This window comes from Mytilus trossulus, chromosome 3 (assembly GCF_036588685.1).
Source record: "Mytilus trossulus isolate FHL-02 chromosome 3, PNRI_Mtr1.1.1.hap1, whole genome shotgun sequence".
NCBI lineage: Eukaryota > Metazoa > Mollusca > Bivalvia > Mytilida > Mytilidae > Mytilus > Mytilus trossulus.
The window spans coordinates 62180523-62207838 of NC_086375.1; the positions used below are offsets into that span (position 1 = coordinate 62180523).

A 27316-nucleotide genomic window follows, 5' to 3' on the forward strand; every position below is an offset into this window, starting at 1 on the left:
CAGTACATGTATTTCTAAAAATCAAGGTTTTGTGAACTACTTACACTGTCGTGACACTTACCAAAATGTGCAAAATTGATAATAATTATAATTTGTAGCTGCTAAAATCTATATTGTTTTATACAGGTAACTTTTCTCTAAGGGCGCTGTCGACTCCACTGTTGTATGATGTCATTTTCGCAGCTACTAAAAAGGTACGAATAGTACAGGAATTAATGCTTTGATGGTAATGTAATTCAAAATTCAGAAATAACTAGGATGTTTTTTATTTTATATCAATGTATTTCCTTCAACCATGTTCCTGACAGCAAGGTTAGAAAATGCATCTAAGATAACAGCCTTGTCATTTTGTACACCGAACGTTTCGTGTACATGCGACTTATCAGTATTTCAGAATGTAAATTATTCGCCGACTGCTTCCAGTTTATAAAGTGTCATGTAGTTATTCTGGATAGTTTTTGGTGTTTTCATTTTTTTTCTGACACTCAACACCATTGATGGATGAGACAGTGTCTGAAATATGAAAGTCTTAAAAATATCATACCTGATCTCTTTGGATTGTAATTGACTATAATAATACTTTCGCTTATCCGGCGCAGTGAATAATGGAGGCAGTGTGAAACTTTAAAAAATGTGAAAAAGTATATTAGTATTCCTTTCTAATAATGTGTTTTGTATTTAATTAAAACCAGGTACCTAATCCAGACTCTACTGAAATCCATAAAACTGTTTATGATAAATGGAAGGCATCTTTTCCAAAGGATAGGAGTGACCCTAATAGTGTTCCTCGGTAAGTTTACCATACATGATTGATGAATATTATCTTCACTTTTAAATGTTTTATGCCAGCTTGTAGTTGTGATATATAATAAGGTATATTTAATTTCAATCCTGTTTTAGTGTAAGTGGTATTGGTTCCGGGAGTGATTATGCTCCAATGGTACAAATGGTTGGTTTACCCAGCTGTGATATCCGTTATACATTCGATCATGTAAGTCATTAGATTGCCTAGTCAGTTTTCCCAGCTGTGGTGTCCTTTGGTTTATCCAACTGTGATGTCCGTTATACGTCGACCTTGTAAGTCACTACATTATTACATATGTTCACTCTGTTATGATGAGCGTAATACCAAAATTACTAAATATCTTGGGGAAATACAAAATATCTGAATTCAAAATTTAAAATTATATAACTCTATAAAATACCATGCTGATCCTTTTTTGTTTACCAAATGAATGTTTCTTTTTCTAAAAAAAAAACCTCATTTGTGACGCTCAAATCTAAACATTTGGGACTTTGAGAAAAACAGAAATTCCCAAAAGTTTTTCAAAATAGGGCTAAGACAGTTCGAGGTAGAAAACCTTGGTGTTTCAAATAATTATATATTTTATAAACAGTCAATTAACATAAATGTGATGTCTACTAGGAGGATGATACCCAAGCGACTGGACCCACCTTGTGGTTGTACATACTCATCCATGATATCATGGTTTATAATTGCGTTTGGAAAACGCGCGTTTTTGACAATATAAGACTAAACAATAACGCTCGAATCAAAACAGGTGGTAGGAAAACGTAAATACGAAGTTAAAGAGCTTAAAAACTGAAATTTGTCCCAAAAAGTTCCAAATAAAACCAAAGAAGTAATATACCTAGAAGACATACGTTTTTCTTATATAAGTTGCTATAATTTTCTTCAGACATGACATGCAAAGCCTTCCTAAAAATCTGAGAATTCGGAAGAACAAATCGAAATTAAAACTTAACATATTGATCCACTTTAAAGATTTACATAGGCTTTAATACCTTTTCATGTATTGGAAATTCTGCTTCCTTTTCAAATCATAACTCAAATTTACCTAGTCAGGAATATGAGAGTTGCTTTCCATTCGTATGCTATGTTTTATCATTTCATTTTGCCATTTGACAAATGTTTGATTGGGGAATTTCCGGTTTGAATTTTCCCCGGAGTTAAGTATTTTTGTGAATTTACTTTTTATAGAGTCCAGAACTCAACTTCACCATTAATTACTCTTTTCTTAGTACTAAATACTTATATGTCCTTAAAATTTATTCCTGTAGTAATACAACAAAAAATTAAGAAAACTATTTAAATCAATGTCCTTAATTTGTCTTGTTCCTTTTTAGCTCACCTGGCCTAAAAGGCCATGTGAGCTTTTCTCATCACTTTTCACATCGTCGTCGTCGTCGTTAACAATTTTTCAAACATCTTCTCCTCTGAAACTACTGAATGGATTTGAATGAAACTTAGCATGATTGTTCCTTAGATTATCCTGCACAAAGTGTGTGCCTCGATTTTTGATCCGTCAAAAAACATGGCCGCCGTTACTTAAAATAGAACATAGGGGTCAAATGCAGTTTTTGGCTTATATCTCAAAAACGAAAGCATTTAGAGCAAATCTGACATGGGTTCAAAATGTTCATTAGGTCAATATCTATCAGCCCTGAAATTTTCAGATGAATCAAACAACCCATTGTTGGGTTGCTGCCACTTAATTGGTAATTTTAAGGAAATTTTGCAGTTTTTGGTCATTATCTTGAATATTATTATAGATAAAGATAAACTGTAAACAGCAAAATGATCAGCAAAGTAAGATCTACAAATAAGTTAAATATGACCAAAATTGTCAATTGACCCCTTAAGGGGTTATTGTTCTTTAATGACAATTTTTCACAATTTGTTCATCATGTTTGCTTACTTTAAAAAATCTTTTCCTCTGAAACTACTGAATGGATTTGGATGAAACTTAGCATGATTGTTCCTTAGATTCTCCTGCACAAAGTGTGTGCTTCGATTTTTTGATCCGTCAAAATACATGGCCGCCATTACTTAAAATAGAACATAGGGGTCAAATGCAGTTTTTGGCTTATATCTCAAAAACGAAAGCATTTAGAGCAATCTGACATTGGTTAAAAATGTTCATTAGGCCAATATCTATCAGCCCTGAAATTTTCAGATGAATCAAACAACCCATTGTTGGGTTGCTGCCACTTAATTGGTAATTTTAAGGAAATTTTGCAGTTTTTGGTCATTATCTTGAATATTATTATAGATAAAGATAAACTGTAAACAGCAAAATGATCAGCAAAGTAAGATCTACAAATAAGTTAATATGACCAAAATTGTCAATTGACCCCTTAAGGGGTTATTGTTCTTTAATGACAATTTTTCACAATTTGTTCATCATGTTTGCTTACTTTAAAAAATCTTTTCCTCTGAAACTACTGAATGGATTTGGATGAAACTTAGCATGATTGTTCCTTAGATTCTCCTGCACAAAGTGTGTGCTTCGATTTTTTGATCCGTCAAAATACATGGCCGCCATTACTTAAAATAGAACATAGGGGTCAAATGCAGTTTTTGGCTTATATCTCAAAAACGAAAGCATTTAGAGCAATCTGACATTGGTTAAAAATGTTCATTAGGCCAATATCTATCAGCCCTGAAATTTTCAGATGAATCAAACAACCCATTGTTGGGTTGCTGCCACTTAATTGGTAATTTTAAGGAAATTTTGCAGTTTTTGGTCATTATCTTGAATATTATTATAGATAAAGATAAACTGTAAACAGCAAAAATGATCAGCAAAGTAAGATCTACAAATAAGTTAATATGACCAAAATTGTCAATTGACCCCTTAAGGGGTTATTGTTCTTTAATGACAATTTTTCACAATTTGTTCATCATGTTTGCTTACTTTAAAAAATCTTTTCCTCTGAAACTACTGAATGGATTTGGATGAAACTTAGCATGATTGTTCCTTAGATTCTCCTGCACAAAGTGTGTGCTTCGATTTTTTGATCCGTCAAAATACATGGCCGCCATTACTTAAAATAGAACATAGGGGTCAAATGCAGTTTTTGGCTTATATCTCAAAAACGAAAGCATTTAGAGCAATCTGACATGGGTTAAAAATGTTCATTAGGCCAATATCTATCAGCCCTGAAATTTTCAGATGAATCAAACAACCCATTGTTGGGTTGCTGCCACTTAATTGGTAATTTTAAGGAAATTTTGCAGTTTTTGGTCATTATCTTGAATATTATTATAGATAAAGATAAACTGTAAACAGCAAAAATGATCAGCAAAGTAAGATCTACAAATAAGTTAATATGACCAAAATTGTCAATTGACCCCTTAAGGGGTTATTGTTCTTTAATGACAATTTTTCACAATTTGTTCATCATGTTTGCTTACTTTAAAAAATCTTTTCCTCTGAAACTACTGAATGGATTTGAATGAAACTTAGCATGATTGTTCCTTAGATTATCCTGCACAAAGTGTGTGCTTCGATTTTTTGATCCGTCAAAATACATGGCCGCCATTACTTAAAATAGAACATAGGGGTCAAATGCAGTTTTTGGCTTATATCTCAAAAACGAAAGCATTTAGAGCAATCTGACATGGGTTAAAAATGTTCATTAGGTCAATATCTATCAGCCCTGAAATTTTCAGATGAATCAAACAACCCATTGTTGGGTTGCTGCCACTTAATTGGTAATTTTAAGGAAATTTTGCAGTTTTTGGTCATTATCTTGAATATTATTATAGATAAAGATAAACTGTAAACAGCAAAAATGATCAGCAAAGTAAGATCTACAAATAAGTTAAATGACCAAAATTGTCAATTGACCCCTTAAGGGGTTATTGTTCTTTAATGACAATTTTTCACAATTTGTTCATCATGTTTGCTTACTTTAAAAAATCTTTTCCTCTGAAACTACTGAATGGATTTGGATGAAACTTAGCATGATTGTTCCTTAGATTCTCCTGCACAAAGTGTGTGCTTCGATTTTTTGATCCGTCAAAATACATGGCCGCCATTACTTAAAATAGAACATAGGGGTCAAATGCAGTTTTTGGCTTATATCTCAAAAACGAAAGCATTTAGAGCAATCTGACATGGGTTAAAAATGTTCATTAGGCCAATATCTATCAGCCCTGAAATTTTCAGATGAATCAAACAACCCATTGTTGGGTTGCTGCCACTTAATTGGTAATTTTAAGGACATTTTGCAGTTTTTGGTCATTATCTTGAATATTATTATAGATAAAGATAAACTGTAAACAGCAAAAATGATCAGCAAAGTAAGATCTACAAATAAGTTAATATGACCAAAATTGTCAATTGACCCCTTAAGGGGTTATTGTTCTTTAATGACAATTTTTCACAATTTGTTCATCATGTTTGCTTACTTTAAAAAATCTTTTCCTCTGAAACTACTGAATGGATTTAAATGAAACTTAGCATGATTGTTCCTTAGATTATCCTGGACAAAGTGTGTGCTTCGATTTTTTGATCCGTCAAAAAACATGGCCGCCATTACTTAAAATAGAACATAGGGGTCAAATGCAGTTTTTGGCTTATATCTCAAAAACGAAAGCATTTAGAGCAATCTGACATGGGTTAAAAATGTTCATTAGGTCAATATCTATCAGCCCTGAAATTTTCAGATGAATCAAACAACCCATTGTTGGGTTGCTGCCACTTAATTGGTAATTTTAGGGAAATTTTGCAGTTTTTGGTCATTATCTTGAATATTATTATAGATAAAGATAAACTGTAAACAGCAAAAATGATCAGCAAAGTAAGATCTACAAATAAGTTAATATGACCAAAATTGTCAATTGTCCCCTTAAGGGGTACTCGTCCTTTAATGACAATTTTTCACAATTTGTTCATCATATTTGCTAACTTTAAAAAATCTTCTCCTCTAAAACTACTCAACCAAATTCAACCAAACTTCAACTGAATGATCAATAGGGTGTATAAAATAAAGTTTGTGCTTTTTTTTTTATTTCGTCAAAAAACATGGCCGTCATGGCTAAAAATAGAACACAGGGTAAAATGCAGTTTTTGGCTTATATCTCAAAAACTCCAGCATTTAGAGCAAATAAGACAAGAAGTTAAGTATTTATTAGGTCAAGGTCTACCTGTCCTGAAATTTTCAGCCGAATTGGGTAACTGGTTTTTCAGGTATAATGCCCCTGAATTGATGATTTTAAAGATATTTTGCAGTTTTTGGTTATTATCTTGAATATTATTATAGATACAGATAAACTGTTAATAGCAATATTGTTAAGCAAAGTAAGATCTACAAATAAGTCAATTTGACCAAAATTGTCAATTGACCCCTTTAAAGACTTTTTTTCACAATTTGTTCATCATGTTGACTTACTTTTAAAAATCTTCTTCTTTGAAACTGCTGTATCAATTTCAGCCAAACTTAGGCTAAATGAGTTTCAGAGTATCTAGTATAAATTTTATATTTCATTTCCTTGTATGTCAAGAAACATAGCTCCTATGGCTAAAATAGAACATAGGAGAAAATGATTTTTTTTTTTTGCTTTTGAAGGAAAAAGGTTCAAAAACGATTCAAAGAACATTTAAATAAATTGAAAAGCCAAAATAATCATTGATGAGAGATTTAACCAAAAAAATTAAGGTGAGCGATTCAGGCATTTGAGAGCTTCTTGTTTCTGGTGATGTTGCCATATGTTTTTTACATCATAGGACAAGTACCAATTGTTCTCAGATCCATTGTACCATTCAAAGTATGAAACTTTTAAGATGGTTGATGAAATCATGGACCGAGGTTTCAAGGTAAGATGCTGTGTGATGTGGGGTACAGTACAATCAGAGACATCTATACAAGTACATAACTGGAAACTCATTTATTCAGACATGCTTTTCATAGTTCATAAAATATTTCTATATTATTGTATTTTTTGAATTTTTACGCAATTATTTTTTGAATTTTTAACTTACTTTTATTGGTAATTTTTGATTTTTTTTAAGCAATTGGTTTTTTTTTAGTATTAAATTACTTTTATTGGTACGGTTTAGATATCTTCTTCATTTTATCATGTCCATTTGGTATGAATTTTATTGTTTATCAATGTTATATTTTAAAAATCTGTTTGTTTAAAAGTTTTTATCATGGGCTTTTAAAATATGTAATGTTAATACTTATATATGTGAATGGATATATGTTGTAAAACGCTTAGGGTAAATTTAATATTATTTAATAAACTGTTATGAATACTGTATAATAATAATAAAAATAATAATATGCATATGTGGGACAATGACAGGCCACTGATTGTATTATAAAAAGCTAAGTATAAAGGTGACTTTCGTTAACATATGCATTATTTGTCATATCCAAGCTAATACCTAAAAAAAAGGAAATCGTGGAATTGGTCAAGTTGATAGTAATAATCGTATTACAGACCAAATGTATTCCAGTATCACCAAGCCACCGCACGGGTATGGGCAGAGATGGCAAGGGCTTTATCAGATACAATGGTTATTCCATTTGATGTTGTAAACTTCGCAAACGAACTGCTATCCTTGGTAAATATCCTAGACGAAGACTATGGAACAATGTTGCGAAATCACAGTATCATTTTTGGTAAGAAATATTCGATTTGTTTTATACATTTCACTCATATATTACACTGATTAACTTTTTTTTTTTTTAAATTTCAATCATTTTCATTGGAAAAAATTTAAAAGCAATGCAATCATAGTGCTGTAAATTCCTGTTATGTGATATTATTGTTGTTAATTTACAAGTTTTTGATGACTGATGTATGCTGAAGTTTGTCTTGGAGAGTATTAAAGCAAAATATAAATGACAATGATCTTCCACTTTTTTTTTTGCCTTTTAAACTAATTTGATCTGAACATCTCTGGTGATTCGTTTGTAGACAAAAAGTATGTGCGGTGTACACAAATTTTAAGATTGGTATCTATGATGAGTTCTTTCAAAACATAAAAGAAAGTGTATGGTAAAACTTCGAAGAAATAAAAAAAAAAACCCGAACTATACATTGCATGCGTTCGCGGCACTTTTCTGCGTGGTGACAATGTAAATTATATTGAAAAGTAAAGTATAATAGCATAAACAATGAATAACACACAAAATTGGTACAGTGTAGTCATTTTTTTCTATATTTAAGATGATTTTAAAAAGGTGACAGTCAGTCTTAAAACAGAGACAATGGCATTCAAAAGTAGGCTGCAAAATGCAAATAAATATAAGTAAGTCATAATGTATGTTAATAAAAGAAATTTAAAGTTGTTGGAAACAAGGCAATATCAGATTCAGAAACACCAAACATGTAAAAAGGTTTTATTCAGCAAAGATTGTCAAATATATTGTAAATTCTGATAAACAATAAAATCATCATGACACGTTGTAACTATTGTATGTGTATCGACAATAGAACGTCGTCTACGGTAGATATTATATCTAGTTTGCACTCACACTCAATCACCTTTTTCATATTATAAGAATAAAAATACCGAACTCCTAGGGAAATTAAAAATGAAAAACCGGTATACAAATGGCAAATTCACAAGTTGAAACAAATCTTGCGAATGGAAAACAACTGTCATATTCCCGACTTGGTATAGGCATCTCATTATGAATTTGCTCTCATATTTATCTATTTTGACATGTTTTATTTCAGTCCTCTAGAAATTCGGCGTATTAACGATCAGTTATCATTGTTTGAAAGATCCTTTTTAGATCCACAAGGTCTACCTGGACGTCCGTTTGCTAGGTAAAATTTATTATTTAAACAAACATTTAAGGTTAACCATTTACCTATACTATTTGGTTGCTAAATATAGACAACAGTTACTGTTTAAAAAAAAAAAAAAAAGGGAATATCAACCTTTTTACGTAAATCGAGGTGGTACAATAGAAGAATACAAATTATTGTTCTATATCTAGTTCTTAAATAAATTACAAAATATTTTAGAGATGAAATTAATATATTTACCAAACTTTGATCCGAAAAAGATAATACATGTGTTTTGTCCAATCACTTCAACGATTTTTTTTTATGATAATTTAAGTTCTATTTGTTTTAACATTGTCATAAAGGGGAAGGTTTGAAATGTCATTGAACCAGGTTTAACGCATCACTTTTTCTTTAAATGTCCTGTACTGAGTTAGAAATATGGCAATTGCTATCAAATATTTCGTTTCTATGAGTGTTGCCGTTTGTGTTTGATGCACTTCAGTGTTCCTGTTGTTCCTTTGTTTTCTCCCTCGGTTTTGGTTTGTAACCTGGATTTGGTTTTTAGCTCACCTGGCCCGAAGGGCCAAGTGAGCTTTTCCCATCACTTTGCGTCCGGCGTCCGTCGTCCGTCGTCCGTCGTCGTTGTTAACTTTTACAAAAATCTTCTCCTCTGAAACTACTGGGCCAAATTGAACCAAACTTGGCCACAATCATCATTGGGGTATCTAGTTTAAAAAATGTGTGGCGTGACCCGGTCAACCAACCAAGATGGCCGCCACGGCTAAAAATAGAACATAGGGGTAAAATGCAGTTTTTGGCTTATAACTCAAAAACCAAAGCATTTAAAGGAAATCTGACACGAGGTAAAAAATTTTATCAGGTCAAGATCTATCTGCCCTGAAATTTTCAGATGAATCAGTCAACCCGTTGTTTGGTTGCTGCCCCTGAATTGGTAATTTTGTGGAAATTTTGCTGTTTTTGGTTATTATCTTGAATATTATTATAGATAGAGATAAACTGTAAACAGCAATAATGTTTAGCAAAGTAGGATTTACAAATAAGTCAACATGACCGAAATGGTCAGTTGACCCCTTTAGGAGTTATTGACCTTTATAGTCAATTTTTAACCATTTTTCGTAAATCTTAGTTATCTTTTACAAAAATCTTCTCCTCTGAAACAACTAAGCCAAATTGAACCAAACTTGGCCACAATCATCATTGGGGTATCTAGTTTAAAAAATGTGTGGCATGACCCGCCAAACCAACCAAGATGGCCGCCATGGCTAAAAATAGAACATAGGGGTAAAATGCAGTTTTTGGCTTATAACTCAAAAATCAAAGCATTTAGAGCAAATCTGACGAAATCAAATTGTTAATCAGGTCAAGATCTATCTGTTCTGAAATTTTCAGATGAATCGGACAACCCGTTGTTGGGTTGCTGCTCCTGAATTGGTAATTTTAAGGAAATTTTGCTGTTTTTGGTTATTATCTTGAATATTATTATAGATAGATATGAACTGTAAACAGCAATAATGTTCAGCAAAGTAAGATTTACAAATAAGTCAACATGACCAAAATGGTCAGTTGACCCCTTTAGGAGTTATTGCCCTTTAAAGTCAATTTTTAACCATTTTTTGTAAATTTTATATATCTTTACAAAAATCGTCTCCTCTGAAACTACTTGGCCAAATTAATCCAAACTTGGCAACAATCATCTTTGGGGTATCTAGTTTTAAAAATGTGTCCAGTGACCGGACCATCAAATCAAGATGGCCGCCACAGCTAAAATAGAACATATGGGTAAAAGGCAATTTTTGGCTTATACCTCAAAAACCAAAGCATTTAGAGCAAATCTGACAGGTGGTAAAACTGTTTATCAGATCAAGATCTATCTGCCCTGTAATTTTCAGATGAATCTGACAACCCATTGTTGGGTTGCTGCCCCTGAATTGGTAATTTTAAGGAAATTTTGCTGTTTTTGGTTATTATCTTGAATATTATTATAGATTCAGATAAATTGTAAACAGCAATTATGTTCAGAAAAGTAAGATTTACAATTAAATCAACATGACCGAAATGGTCAATTGACCCCCTAAGGAGTTATTGTCCTTTATAGTCAATTTTTAACAATTTTCATAAAATTTGTAAATTTTTATTAACATTTTCCACTGAAACTAATTGGCCAAGTTCTTTATAGATAGAGATAAATGTAAGCAGCAAGACTGTTTAGTAAAGTAAGATTTACAAACACTTCACCATCACCAAAACACAATTTTGTCATGAATCCATCTGCTTCCTTTGTTTGATATTCACATATACCAAGGTGAGCGACACAGGCTCTTTGGAGCCTCTAGTTTTCTCAATCGATTGATGACTTTTGAACAACCGGTATACTACTGTTATATAATTTTTTTAGTTGTTTTCCCTTCAACTCAACCATTTAATTGGAGATAACTTATAAAGCTGATCTAACCTTTTACAATGAATGTGTATTTTTTTCTGTTTTGTAGCACAAAAAAGTCCCATGAACATTAGTTGATATATTTTGAAATTCAACTTATTTTTTACATTCAACGTTCTTATGAAAATATTTTATCTGAACAAAATGCATTTCAATCAGTTTTAACCTCATCAACTGTAACATACTGAGTTGGTTCAATCCGAAATGGAGAAAGACTTTGAAACTTTTGATTTTCATTGTTTTTAACTTTGTAACTGATTTGGCTTTCAAACAGTTTTGATTTGAGTGCCATTAGCTGTCGAGTCTTATGTACACAGTAAGTGTATAGAGCATCACTGAAAAAACATATATTGTCGAAATGCGCATCTGGTGCAAGAAAATTGGTACCGTTAATTTTATTGTGTACTAAAAATTAAACAACAAAATAACCAAACTCAAATGATATTCAAAACGGAATGCCCCTTAACAATTGGCAAAATCGAACCACTCAACCACATCAAACGAATGGATAACAACTGTCATATTCCTTACTTGGTACAGGCCAGGCATTTCGTTATGTAGAAAAATATTGATTACACATGTTTTTTTTTAAAGATAGCTGAACATCTCACTTGTATGACAGTCGCATAAAAACCCTTTATATTGAAAACAATATGTGCACAAAACAAACAGACACAATAGGTAAAAATGTAAAAAATAGTGGTACAGCAGTCAACATTGTTGGTAATTTACAAAGGCGAATTAAATACACTAGTATACGCAATTGAGTTGTTAAACAACGTAAGTACCTATAATCTATTATACATCAAGAATCATCATAATATATTATTTATAAAGTTGATACGGATTATTTATCATTAAGTTCTTAGTATCTTCCAATGAATTATAAAAATCATGATAGATGAAGGATAAACACTGGGGGAAACTACGCACATTAGGCATGCAAGTAGAATTTCAGTGTAAAATGACTTGATTGATTGCTGTTTTCCTAAAATCAGAAACCATGACAGTAATAACTGTACTAATCAAAAAGTTGTTGCTAAGGTTTTTACACGTGCAGAGATGATGACAGTTTAGTCGCACTAATTTTAAGTGTTTATTCCAACTGGACATGACTTCTTATTCATTCATCCCATACAGCCAACAGATGCACCTTGTTGTAAAGCGTTACAATCAGAAGGAGAACTGAGACTTATTTATATAACAAAAAAGTTCATTAAAGATTTTTTTCTAGAAATTTTCTTCAATAACACAAAATTAAAAAAAAATATATAATACTAGTAGCTATAAATATAAAAAAGAAATGATGGCGATCATTTGTCCCCAACCACGACACGTTAAGATCGGAGATGTATAACCCCTTCCTCTTCAGATAAGAATCCTCTGTTTAGATTCGCCCTTGAAAGGAGCGATTTAAATTTCTAACTCAAGGCGAGAAAATAAGTTTCTTATTCATTAATTTGTTTTATATTCCCAGGCATATCCTGTTTGCCGAGAGCAAGGTTAACACGTACGCTGGTAGTAGTTTCCCAGGATTGGTGGATTCGTTGTTTGAGATCGACAAAGACCCGGATCAAAAAGGACGATGGAATATTGTTAAGAAACATTTTTCAGTAATTTTATTTACCATAGAATCCGCTATTTCTACTTTGAGAGATGTTACAAAATTTATGCCAGTATTTAATAAAGGTAGTTCGTGATTTCTTCGTACTATGGTGTCATTGTAAGTCATATAGTTTGATAAATATTAATTGCTTATTTTAAACAGAATATATATAGCTTTAAGAAATAAATTGTGTAGCAATTATAGTTTCTGGAACCAGAATAATGTCAACACTCATTTCAATGCCATGTTTTTATCATATTTTCTAACCGGCTTTAATTTGGTAAAAAAAAATCATAAAGAAAATGATTAATTATTATAGCACTAAATGTAGTTGATTTTTCTTGTACATATAACAATGAATAAAATTGAAGGATGGATGCGTTATGAAATTATTTGGAATATGTACATGTATATCATTCATTAATAAATTATTTTATTACCAGTTTGATTAATGTCGATATCCCAACATCATAAATCTAATAAAACAGTTGTGTTTAAACGAGGGTCGAAAGATACCAAAGGGACAGCCAAACTCATAAATCGACCCCCATGGCTAAAAAACGAAAAAGACAAACAAAATTACACATGACACAACATAGAAAACTATAGAATAAGCAACTCGAACCCCACAAAACACTCCGGGTGAACTCAGGTGCTCCGGAAGGGTATAAGTTTGAAATCATCATAAACGAAAATATTCAATATTTTAAAGAGTTTGCAAAGTATACAGCACTGTGTATTTGGAAAGAAAGCAGTTTTGAAAACAAATACGGTTTCAGATAACAAAAAAGATAATGCCCAGGTAAACTAAACATGAGAAATGTTTGGCTGTTATGAACAAGTCAGATTTTTTGGGCATATTTTGTATGAAACAGTGAACCATGAAAGTATCTTTGTTCTTTTAAAAAACTTCATTTTTCCAAAGGAAGCAGTTACACAAACTATATGAGTCGAAGATTGACAAGGCGTTCCCTTGGCTAAAACTCTGAAAGAAACAAAGGAAAAATAGAATCGTCAACAAAACACTCAAAAGGAATTTCGAATTAGAGTTAGAGGAAAACAATGTGATTTGGGTTAGGTTTGAGTCACATCGTTATAATCTATCATAAGAACATTCTTATTAATTCTCTTCTTTTTTCAAAAGTCAATAAAACCACACATTTACCTCATCAAAAGACAGATTTGTAGGATATTTCATGTGTTCATATATAGATTAAAATTAATAATGTTATTTAATTTGAACCATAATATATCTTTATAAAAAAAAATTAAACATTTAAACAAAATATTTTACTAATGAGACTGGTAAGATGCTGAACAAATTTACAGTTGTATGTGGACAAATCCAAGTAAGAAATTACTCCCTGAAATGAACAAAAATAGAACCATACAAATATTTCATACATGCCGGATCTATCTCGAATACTTAAATCATACCATACAGAAATACAACTAATGTGGTCCTCTTCTGATTTTGAGTTTTTGTTGATATCCAAAACCAAAATGGTTAAACAAAGTTTCACAGAATCATTTAACAAACCTTGCAATCATCTGCTTCTTTACGTAAATCTCTCCAGCGTTATAGCACACCTCAGATAGCTGTGTTCCCTTCTTATACTATTGCATAGATATATTTCCAGTTATCGGACACCACATACAGTTGTGTATATGTATTGAAATGCGTCACACAATTTTAAACTTATCTAAAGTAATAAATTTAAAATCGAAGTGGACACTTTAATTTTATACAATATCAATATGGGGAATACAATTCTAAAATTTACGTATTCGTATCAATTTAAAATCTAGGAGGACACTTTATACAGTAAAAATTAGGAACCCTTAACGGATCATTTTTAAAAAGTGTTAATGTATTCACAAAGAAATTAATCCAAAGTTTAAAATATTGAGAGGAAATCCTCCATAAGTTGCGCAAACACAAAATTTAGTTACAGGAATGTACATATTATATACACGAAGCACTGATAGTATGTTGGCCAATATGTAGATTTGATATTAAGAGTTATGTCTAGCTAATGGAGATATATGAACGATCGGCACATGTTTGAATGAGTGTATCCACCATGACAGTCTCGAACATTTAACTCAATATTAGATAAAAGAAACTGCTATTTTCAGTGTGTGGTACAGGCTGGCGGTCACTTAGCACCTCCGTTCAATATAGAACCCTATGGTGAAAACTCAGAGAACTCTTTTTGTCGGAAAGCACTGTCAAATATCCAAACATATATATAGATGAGTCTTTTGTAGACGAAACTTGCGTCTGTTGTAAATACAAAATGTAATCCTGGTATCTATGATGAGTTTATTCACAACCACTGGGTCGATGCCACTGCTAGTGAAGTTTTAATTCCCCGAGGGTGATACCAGCCAAGTAGTCAGCACTTCTGTGCTGACATGAATTATCATTTATATGGTAATATTTATAAATCAACTGTTCACACACAATTTTTATTTTAGAAAAATTAAGGCTTTTCTTCCTCAGGAAAAGATTACCTTAGCTGTATTTGGCAAAACTTTTAGGATATTTTAAAAGTCATCAATGCTCTTCAAATTTACTTTATTTGTGCCTTTTTACCTTTTTTGGCGTCGAGTGTCACTGATAAGTCTTTTGTAGACGAAAAGCGCGTCTAATTACAAAATTTAATCATGTAATTCAGTGGTTGTCGTTTGTTTATGTGTTACATATAATAAGGCCGTTAATTTTCTCGTTTGAATTGTTTTACATTGTCATTTTGGGGCCTTTTATAGCAGACTATGCGGTATGGGCTTTTCTCATTATTAAAGGCCATACGGTGACCTATAGTTATTAATGTCTGTGTCATTTTGACCTCTTGTGGAGAGTTGTATCATTTGCAATCATACCACATCTTCTTTATTTATATCAATGATGAGTTTATCTCCACACTCATCTGTGTCCACACTTGTTTGATATGAATTAATTTATTTGAATTAATTATGTGCTATATATATATGAATTGATAATCTATTCTATTTATATATTTATTATCAATATGTCTAACACTAACTTATTTAAAAGTTTGCTGCAGATCTCTTTTAAATTTTCCCGCTATCGTATCTGCTACATCATGGACGATGGACCATCATGAATGTAAGTGGCAATAATTCATTACTTTTAGTTTAAACATCATAATTATCAGTTGATTCCGTGTTTGAACATTCACTTTAAACTACAGATAGAAACACCCCTTATCGTTTGATTCTGGAACAGAATATTCATGGTGGTGCTCTTGTTAAAAGGAGGCCTATGCGTAGCAAACTTACAGACTCGTTACTCAACGCGTTACTGTTCCCTTTCTTGATATGCCCCTTAACTCATTGACTTTGGATGAATTGGATGGCAAAGTGATTGAATCTTGGTGAATTGAAAATGCTACAAAATGTTTTAAAGATTGGATTACTTAAAAGATGTAATCAGTGTCTCTTGTAAGTTGGAATTTATTTACATGTTTCTCAATTAAAATATCTGTCACCAGCCAACTAGTCACAGGCACTTGTTTCTATCCATAGGAAGGTCGACTATCCATATCTTCTATTTATATCTTCTATTTATATGGATAGTCCACCTTCCTATGGATAGAAACAAGTGCCTGTTCAACTGCTCACGAAAAAGGTATCGGGTCTGTTCGCTCTCAAACACATTCGCACCCTAAACGGTTAGGGTCCATCTAGGTCATTACTAGTCCAAATAATTATGACATCTTGAAAGTCTATTATATTTCTTTCTTTGCCTTACATGATGCAGGAAAGCGTCAAAGCAAAATTTAAAATAGCCTTCTAAGACGTAATAATTATTTGAACTACATTGTAGCTAGGTCATTACAAGATTTCCTATAGCACAGGCACTTGGTTTTATCCATGGGGAGGGTCACCTATCCATATAAATTCTGCTTCTACTTCTTCCAGGTAATGGCCACAATCAACAAACTGATTATACTGCCATGTGTTTGGTGCGCATACAGAACCACCCCCCTCCCCCAAATTATTTGAATTAAGTTCAGCTTTGTCATCCATGATCCAGGCTTTAAAAGCTGACAATGGGAAGGATCAACTACATGTATCCATATTAATTCTGCCTCTGCCAGATAATGGCCCCAATCAACAAACTGATTATACTGCCATGTGTTTGGTGTGCATACAGAACCATCCCCCTCCCCCCCAATTATTTCAGCTTTGTCATCGATTAAGCCTCGACTGATGGTGCTGATACAACACCAAGAGGAAAAGCATTCCACTTATAGTGTTTTTTCTGACATGTTGAGTCTGGTTTAAGTGTTCTTGTTAACCATATTCAGCCTGGAAGATTGAAGTCACCGCCTACATGTACTTCTATAAAGGTATTTTTTGTGAATCTTTCAAGACTGTATGTAAGTTCTTCAAGGCTATTATTAAGAAGGGATATAATTACGATACTGTTGTCAAGTCATTAAAGATTGCATATTATGGCGTTAATATTGAGTCACTGATAAGGACTTTGCGTCAGAACTAACCACATTTATTCTAAAAACAGTTGTTGGCATGACACAGGTTATGTTCTTCTCATATATGTTATGATGGTATGATACTAAACCCCTAACGGGAAGGATTGTGCCTTATGTTCATATGATGAAATCATAATCTTTCAGTCAGTTTAATTGAAGTCTGGCGCTGGCATGTCAGTTAACTGCTAGTAGTCTGTTGTTATTTAAGGGCCAGTCTTTGTAAGAATCAGGCAATTTTGGTAAAAATTAAAACATGATTAGAAAAAAAACACCGAGCTAATCATGCTATGTAATACTAACCATCATCCTGACTTAAAAAGTATCAGCCTTTTGTTTGTGTGTGTCTTGTAATATCAAATAACATGGTTAGAAAATTGGTTAGAATGATAGCAAATTACAGAGTTATCTCCCCTTATTCGTTAATATCTAGTGCATTTCAACCAAATTGTATCTTCTATTTACCAGAACAGAAAATAGAAATGAATGTTCATTTTGTGCATAACTACATATTATGAACTGAAATCAATGTCAAATTGAGTGGTTTTTTTTTTGTCATGTTTTCACCACTGCCTGATTCTTAGGCAGACTGGCACTTAAGTATTATTGTCATTTTGTTTATTTTCTTTAGTTACATCTTCTGACATCAGACTTGGACTTCTCTTGAACTGAATTTTAATGTGTGTATTGATATGCGTTTACTTTTCTACATTGGTTAGAGGTATAGGGGGAGGGTTGAGATCTCACAAACATGTTTAACCCCGCCACATTTTTGCGCCTGTCCCAAGTCAGGAGCCTCTGGCCTTTGTTAGTCTTGTATTATTATGCCCCACATACGATAGTAGAAGGGCATTATGTTTTCTGGTCTGTGCGTCTGTTCGTCCGTCCGTCCATCTGTCCTGCTTCAGGTTAAAGTGTTTGGTCAAGGTAGTTTTTGATGAAGTTGAAGTCCAATCGACTTCAAACTTAGTACACATGTTCCCTATGATATGATCTTTCTAATTTTAATGCCAAATTAGAGATTTTACCCCAATTTCACGCTCCACTGAACATGGAAAATGATAGTGCGAGTGGGGCATTCGTGTACTGAGGACACATTCTTGTTTTAATTTTAGTTTCTTGTGTACAATTTGGAAATTAGTATGGCGTTCATTATCACTGAACTAGTATATATTTGTTTAGGGGCCAGCTGAAGGACGCCTCCGGGTGCGGGAATTTCTTGCTACATTGAAGACCTGTTGGTCACCTTCTGCTGTTTTTTTTTATTTGGTCGGGTTGTCTCTTTGACACATTCCCCATTTCCATTCTCAATTTTATTTCTTCATTTGATGTTTTTGGCTTATAGTAGGATGCCAGATATAGATCTTTGATTCCTGTTAGGCTGATTTTAACCCATACGATTTCACTAAAAAAACAGGAGGGTTGGCATGTATGAAGGTCAGTTGATCTCTTCATGGTAAGCAGTTCCTGTGGATTCATTATTGTTCATGGTTCACCTGTAACAAAGTAATCCACAAATTTAATTGTTCAATGAAAATCAAATTTCCTATAGTCTCATATGCAGACTTTGGCAAAACCAAGCAATCAAATATCCACAAAAATTATATATAGGTCTTTTGTTACCTATTCTGACATCAGACTTAGACTTCTTTTAAACTAAATTTTACTCTGGGTATTGCTTGTGTGTATGTTTTCTCTACATTGGCTAGAGGTACAATGTATGAGGGGGGATTGATATCTCACTAAGATATCATTAACCTCGCTGCATTTTTGCGCCTGTCCCAAGTTGTCCTTTGTAACTCTTGTGTGATTTATAATTTTATTTGATTTATATCAGAGACGTGTCTGTTTATATTATGAAGTCCATTTTTACTGAAATACTACACATTTTTTTAGGAGCCAGCTGAAGCACGCCTCTGGGTACATTGTTTTCTTGCTTTGTTGAAGACCCATTGGTGGCCATTAGGCTGTTTTCTGCTATTTGGTCAGGTTGATATCTCTCTGACACATTCTCAATTTCCATTCTCAATTTTATTCTCAATTTTGAGTTTTCCTCAATCCACAAAAATTGGTACACATGGAATTATTGAATCCACAATGTATTACTGTATGGCCTTCAAAATTGAAAAAAAATCCATACATTATAGTCAGCTATAAAACATGAAAACTAATTTATAATTTATAATTTATAATACTGTGGATTCATTATTATTCGTGGGATACCAATGTTCGTGGCTTTCGTGGGTACTGGTGAACCACGAAATTAAATGTTCAACGAATAACACATTTCCTATAGGCTTGTATGTAGACTTGGGCAAAACCACGAAATTAAATATCCACAAACTTGCAAGTTTTCCATAATCCACGAAAATTGGTACCCACGAAAATAAATGAATCCACAGTACCATTTACTAAAAACAAATATGAGACATGAACCAATGTACCAAGCAAGTAATAGTGGGTACTTAAGGCCTCTGGTATAGTTCTTAATATATCTTGCCAATCTTATATACATGTATATTAAATTTTGTATTTGCAGGAATGCAGTAAGAAAACTTAATACTGAAGGACATTTTATGAAAACAGAGTTGCAATTTTTAACACATGAGGATGAGTCAAACTATTTATATGTCCATGCTTTTAGTCAAATGGGATTTTTATTGAGCAGTGAAACAAGAGTATTGGGTCCGATTGCACTTTTTCCAAAGACTGTCTTGCACTGGAATGTAAGTATATTTCTATTCATAGGCTCATCATACATGTAATTCCCATATCTGCAGGGATACAAACCTTGTTGTAGTTACAATGTATATGTAAAATTGTTTAAAGACCAATGTCAATATAAAAAAGAAGATGTGGTATGATTGCAAATGAGACAACTTTCCACAAGAGACAGAAATTAACAACTATGTGTATAGGTCATCATACCGCCTTCTACAATGAGCAAAGCCCATACTGCATAGTCCGCCATAAAAGGCACTGAAATAAAATGCACAAATTCAATTTTGTGTGAGGCATTCTAAAGGTTTTCTTGAGACCAAAATTTGGTAAGCTGAATCACTAAACATTTAACTTTAAACAAAGAACATCAAAATTTACAAGAAAAGAAATATATATATGATCTTAATCATAAAAAAGAAGATGTGGTATGATTGTCAATTAGACAACTCTTGACATTCTTCTCATAACCTTAAAAGTTACAATCAAAATGCATAATTTAAATGATATAGAAGATTCTAATATTACTACTAAGGGCAAAAATCTTACATGTAATATTCTATTAAACTGATGATTATGAATGATTTACTTTAAATTCAGAAATTATTGCGTGCATTTATTATTGTAATTTTGTCATTTAAGATTAAATGCGATTTTAATTTTTACAATTTTGAGAAAAATCTCGTTTAATTCATTTAAATTATTTCAAAATGTGAGTTTAAACTATTGTGATTACAACTCTGTCACATTTTTCCCAATGTTAAAAACCTTGCATTAATTTCTGAATTTATAGTATTTGAAATATATATTTTTCAGGTCAGAAGTCATGAACATATAAATGAAGAATCTCTAGCATTGTTTCCATTGCTGGTTCCCAAGTTAGGTTAGTTTAAATTCAAAGAATGAATGCTAATCCTGTTTGATGCTATGTAGAAAATAGCAGCTGAAATGTATCTCAAGACACAGCAACCATGCATCAAAACTTCAACCTCTTCATTTTAAGTCAAAATGTATGCATTTTTTTTCAGCGTCTGGTGCAAGTATTTAACAAAAGCATTTTGATGTATAACACCAATTCTCTAATTCTTCGTCAATTTATCCCTTTCTGCACCCATTGTATAAAAAAATTATATAAACGTGTGGTTCGTTTGATCTCAGTTCTTCATTAGTTAAAATCCAATTATGACGTCAAATTTTCTTGCTTTCCTCTAAATTTCCTATTGTGACGGCATGAAAAAAAGCGACCATGTCTGATGATGTCACATAGAAAGAACACATCTTTTTGCAGATCATTTGAAAAGAAGGAATATGTTTGCCTGCATGTTGTTTGAAAATCATTAGAGAAACAGATTCTACCACCAAATCTCGTGTTAAACGATATTTATCCACTCTCCACAGTTCAATTTTAAATATTAAAAACGTTCGGCGAGCCTCGCGTTTTAAATTTGAAAATTTTACTGTCTCGAGTGGATAAATATTGTATAACACTCAATGCAGTGATAGAATCTATATCTATATAAGCCATTACTTTAACTATCATAATAATATTTTGTTTCATAGGGACAAATATATGTATTATGGTAGATCACAAGTATATATTTTTTGAGACAGAATTTTTTTATAATTTGCTAAAATGAAGGTTTTATTATGCTCTTTTCAAAAATTTAACAAAAAGTAGGGATCACCGTGCTATTTTTCAAGCTATGAGTCGTTGTAAATTGCCAAAACTTGGTTAGTTTGTTCATGAAAAAACACACTAGTGTGCATGAAAAAAATTCTATGAGACAGAATTTTGAAATAAATTGTGAGAAGAAAGGTTTCAAAATATGTTTTAAGAAAATAAAAATAAAACATGGTGTCACTGAACTTGTTTTCTTGCTACAAGTGAAAATAAAAAATTTTCTTATTAGCCCAGTATAAATGTTGTACTAAAAGAGTTATCTCCCCTTAAATGGCTCATTTGGAAAAAAATATTTTAAAACCCCAAAAAATTATATTTGTTAAAATATTTTGTATAATACGAATAATAAACAAGTTTTCTTCAAATAGAAAAAACAGTCTAGCCATTGAATTGCAAACATGTCTTCAAATTTGCAGATTTAGGCAAATAACTAGACCGATTTTGTACTGTGATTTGTACAATCCAAGATGGCGGTATACCATCAATCTACCTTAAGGTGACCTTGGTTCAGAGAGATAACTCTTAAAATCAGTTATGTGTTTGTAAAAGTCACGTTTCATCAATGTATTTTAAGCATTTACCTGAAACAGATTGAAATAATCTATGTTACCTAGAAGCTTAAAATATATTTATGGTTGACACAAACATACTGATGATTTTAAGAGTTATTTTCCTTCACCTAGGTCTACCTCCTTAAAACAATGTAAAATTATAATAATGTAGGGTAATTCAAAGATATACGGTAGTTAAAGTGGATCTAAGTGCCCCCCCCCCCCCCCCCAAAAAAAAATAAAAAAAATAAATTAAAAATCAAAAAAATCAAAAATCAAAACATACAAATAAAGCTATTGTATTTAATTTTTAAATATTTTTGTATGATCTTACTTAAAATGATACTATTATCTTCACAGATGATCAAATGTGCTTTGTTTTTTTAGACTTAGTGATAATAGGCTATGGTGATAGAGATAATAAAGTCAGTAACAGTGTTTTTACTTTCCTTAAGTCAAAGAAGATCAATGTAGAAATATTACCTACGGTAAGTACAATAGTTGTGGTATGGTTCTTTGTTGAGCAATGATGTCACATATTTTATAAGCAATGAAAGTATCATGATAATGACCTTTATGATTTAACTAGTAGTTTCATAAACTGATATTTGATGACTTCTGAGAATTTTGCCCTTCATATTTTCAAAAAGTGACAGGAGTGGTCTTCCCACAATTGTTCAATCTGCATAGATAATCCAACTTAATTCAGTGTTTGCTCCTTAAAGATTTATTGAGATTCTCAAAATTATGACTGTTTTATTTGAAGTTTTATTTTAGTGTTTTATTCTTTGACATATATATATAGCTTAAGATTAGACGGTTGGTTTTCCCTTTGAATGATTTTATACTAGTAATTTTGGGGCCCTTTATAGCTTGTTGTTCGGTGTGAGCCAAGACTCCGTGTTGAAGGCCGTACATTGACCATTAACAGTTTACTTTTTTAAAATTGTTATTTGGATGGAGAGGTGTCTCATTGGCACTCACATCACATCTTCCTATATCTATTATTCTAAGATAGATATCATCTGTATTTTAAGCTCAGCTGGTCCAAAGGGGGGTCAGTATGAGCTTTTCTTATTGCTCTTTGCCCATTGTCTGTAATGCAGCATTTTTACTTTTAAAAAAATATGTCTGGACCAGTGAGAAATAAATTTGGCCAAAAGTGTATTAAGTAAAGTATGAAGATTAAATAATGATGATAGAAATCATAGAATTGACTTTATATAGATTATAAATTTCCTGTTGAAGAGGATATTTGTCTTTTCTTGGAAACTATCGTAGTATTGAATATTATTTGTAGAAGTGATGAATGAAAGATTAAAAGTCTTCTTTTTATTTTAAAATAATCTTGTAGTTTAAATTGGCAAAAAAATTATTTGTTCATTTTAAATTTTGAATTCTCTGATTCTGAATGATGAAATCTATTAGAACTGACTTTAAATAGAAGATAATGAGGAAAATCCTCTACAAAAATTTGATTATTAGTGTTGATAAGGTTGGATACAGCAAGCACCATAGCCGGAATAAGTACTTTCATCAGATACCAAAGAACAAAAAATTGTTAAAAGGACTTTTTTTTAATTTTTTGTTTTGTTTTGCTTTTAGGTCAGATAAGGCTTCTAGTGTGAGCAAAAAATAGAAATGCATACCTTATAGAAAAAATGGATTCTTGATGCACTTTCTCTAAAGCGTTCAGATTTCTGTCATGAAGAGCAGACATCTGTATCTCATGGAGTTTCATTGTGAAGCAATTTTAGTCTGCTAAAGTTTAAATTTTGAAAGAAAACTGTAACAATTTATTACTCATCTTTTTAGCTCACCGGCCCCGAAGGGCCAAGTGAGCTTTTCTCATCACTTGGCGTCCGTCGTCTGTCGTCCGGCGTTAACTTTTACAAAAATCTTCTCCTCTGAAACGACTTGGCCAAATTAAACCAAACTTGGCCACAATCATCATTGATGTATCTAGTCTAAAGTTTGTGTTTTTTGACCCGGCCAACCATCCAAGATGGCCGCCATGGCTAAAAATAGAACATAGGGGTAAAATGCAGTTTTTGGCTTATAACTCAAAAACCAAGGCATTTAGAGCAAATCTGACATGGGTGAAAATTGTTTATCTGGTTAAGATCTATCTGCCCTGAAATTTTCAGAGGAATCAGACAACCCATTGTTGGGTTGCTGCCCCTAAATTGGTAATTTTAAGGAAATTTTACTGTTTTTGGTTATTATCTTGAATATTATTATAGATGGAGATAAACTGTAAACAGCAATAATGTTCAGCAAAGAAAGATTTACAAATAAGTCAACATAACCAAACTGGTCAGTTGACCCTTTTAGGAGTTATTGCCCTTTATAGTCAATTTTTAACCATTTTTCGTAAATATCCATGATCTTTTACAAAATCTTCTCCTCTGAAACTATCGGGCCAAATTAATCCAAACTTGGCCACAATCATCATTGATGTATCTAGTCTAAAGTTTGTGTTTTTTTACCCGGCCAACCATCCAAGATGGCCGCCATGGCTAAAAATAGAACATAGGGGTAAAATGCAGTTTTTGGCTTATAACTCAAAAACCAAAGCATTTAGAGCAAATCTGACAAGGGGTAAAATTGTATATCTGGTCAAGATCTATCTGCCCTGAAATTTTAAGATGAATGGGACAACTCGTTGTTAGAGTGCTGCCCCTAAATTGGTAATTTTAAGGAAATTTTGCTGTTTTGGGTTATTATCTTGAATATTATTATCAGTGTTCCAGCTAGGCCGTTTTCAAAGGGCGCGGCGCCCGCCCTTTCCCGAGTGGCGCCCTGTGCCCTTTTTACAGTTTCCAGGGCGCCCTGCCTTTTTGAGGAACGATTGCATATTAATTTGTTCATATTGATATGATACGCTAATTACTAAATTTTACCTGGGGAAAAGTTTATGACTTTGTTTACGACCCCAAGCTAATCAATGGTTACAACTGGTGTCATAATCTGTTGTTATAGGTAATCCGTTTATCGGGTGGGTCATTAATGATCATCAACATTAATGCATTCAAATAGAATCGGTCAGTCGGCAATTATCTTTGAAGAAATGTGCATACAACAACTTGGGCACAATTTGCGATGTTTACCGTAGTTTCATGGAGGAAACGTAATGACAGAAAGTTGAAAACCATAATAAACTCGTTGAAGACATTGTTTTACTTGTTTTCCGGGAAATAAACAGAAATTTCAGACGTATTAGTCATTGACTGCCGTCATTTTTGATACTAAAATAACAAAATCGGCCGCCATATTGTGATCATATTTACATCATATTTACGTACTGTTTATAATCCTCCAAAGAAGGAGCACACCCGAATAAAGAAAGATAACTCAATCTGATTTTTTTCCTAGCATTGAGTAACCCATAATTATTTTTTATACATATTCTAAAATATGTCTACATACTTCTTGCTTAAGAATATATATGTTAAGTTATTTATTTTGAGTTATGGGAAAAGTTTAAGAGGGTCTTAGTAGCAGTGTTGGTAGGGTGCCTTGGTCATCTTTTTTTGTATTATTTATTTTTGATACAATTTTTCACTGTTGCTATATATCCTAAATTTGTGCATTTATTGAGCACAGCTGATTTGTGTTGTATTGCCAGGGGTTATAGAAAGGTGAAATTAGTAAAATGTGGCAGACCATAGAAACAGTATGAAACAGGTGACCTTTCAAAACATACTGCATATAAAGTTCAACTATGCCAAGCAATGATAAAAAAACTTGTGTGAAAAGCTGCTTGACAAGTTTTTCAGCCCTAAAAGTAGAAAGATAGAGTTTTATATGGGCTAATGATGTTGTTCTTGTATAACCTGTGATTCAACGAATAAACACAATTTTTGATTAACATCTTTTATTAAAATATGCCCTTTTCATATTATCATATCACACGTTAAATGCCCTTTTGAAATCCTAGCTGGAACACTGATTATAGATAGAGATAAATTGTAAACAGCAATAATGTACAGCAATTTAAGACTCAAAAATAAGTCACAATGACCAAAATGTTCAATTGACCCCCTAAGAAGTTATTGTCCTTTATAATCAATTTTTAACAATTTTCATAAAATTTGTAAATTTTTACTAACATTTTCCACTGAAACTACACAGACAAGTTTATTATAGATAGAGATAATTGTAAGCAGCAAGAATTTTCAGTAAAGTAAGATATACAAACACATCACAATCACCTAAACACAATTTTGTCATGAACTGTCTGCTTCCTTTGTTTAATTCACATATACCTAGGTGAGCGACACAGGCTCTTTAGAGCCTCTAGTTTTATTCTATAAAAATCTATTGCAGGATGTTGCTTGTTCTACATTCAATTTCCTGAACTTAGAAAGGCGGTATGTGGCTGCAGCTCTGATTCCACCAAGGAAAGATATGGCTATTAAAGTGAGAGAAGATGGTCATGAGGATGAATTTCTAATAAATTCTACAATGCCAAGAAATGTAAAGTCGACTCATAGTGATTCAGATATAGTAATAGAGAAGAGTAAACATCTCGGGGGAACCAACAAAATTCCTAGCTTGCAACAAAGATTTCGAAAATATGCCCAAGAAGAAGACGAGACAAAAGAAGAAGAAACAAAAGACAAAAACAAAACAGATAATGAAAATGATAAGAAATCTTGATAAAAAGTTTAATTTGTTAGATAAATAATTAATATTGATATTAAGTGACAATAGCGTACTTAAAATTATATATGTTTTTCACATGAATCAACATTTATAAAAACAGTACTAAAAAAATCATGTATCGTTTAAACTCTCCACAAATATTCAAAACAAATGTAATAACTCACACCCTAAAAGTCATCATTCACTGATATTCCCTATTGATTTCCATTTTTCTAGCCAAATTTTGTTTATATCTTTCCTGTGGATACAAAAACTACTGTGCATTCAACACCTTATAAGCTGGACAGTCTATACTACATTGAGAATTAGTTTTGTTAATTACTTTTCAACGTATGATATTTTTCAATTTCAAATATTTTGATTAGAGCATAATTGTTGAACTTTTGAAATGTACATATTAATGTTTATTGTTTTTACATAAATTGGGCTGTTCAATTTCTTGATTGAATTTTTTTATACTTGTCATGCCTTTCATATCTTGCTAATTTTTTAGCTCACCTGGCCCAATGGACCAAGTAAGCTTTTCTCATCACTTAGCTTACGTCGTCCGTATG

At 32.2% G+C, this 27316-nt stretch overlaps 2 protein-coding genes across 2 annotated transcripts in view; both read left to right on the forward strand.

Moving 5' to 3' along the window:
• Window positions 1-12718, forward strand: part of LOC134710935 (glutamate carboxypeptidase 2-like) — a 29047-nt gene extending 16329 nt beyond the window's left edge. The window contains exons 11-18 of the mRNA XM_063571354.1: window positions 127-194; window positions 693-790; window positions 901-991; window positions 6537-6626; window positions 7272-7437; window positions 7988-8069; window positions 8501-8593; window positions 12496-12718. Coding sequence (XP_063427424.1) covers window positions 127-194; window positions 693-790; window positions 901-991; window positions 6537-6626; window positions 7272-7437; window positions 7988-8069; window positions 8501-8593; window positions 12496-12718 — 911 coding nt within the window. The remainder of the gene's footprint in view (window positions 1-126; window positions 195-692; window positions 791-900; window positions 992-6536; window positions 6627-7271; window positions 7438-7987; window positions 8070-8500; window positions 8594-12495) is intronic.
• A 3237-nt stretch (window positions 12719-15955) lies between these two features.
• LOC134712046 (uncharacterized) lies at window positions 15956-27203 on the forward strand. The gene is made up of 5 exons (XM_063573173.1): window positions 15956-16092; window positions 19684-19870; window positions 20679-20745; window positions 22482-22582; window positions 26424-27203. The coding sequence occupies exons 1-5, from the start codon at window positions 16037-16039 to the stop codon at window positions 26754-26756; spliced, it is 744 nt and encodes a 247-aa protein (XP_063429243.1). The 5' UTR covers window positions 15956-16036; the 3' UTR covers window positions 26757-27203.
• The last annotated feature ends 113 nt before the right edge of the window (window positions 27204-27316 follow it).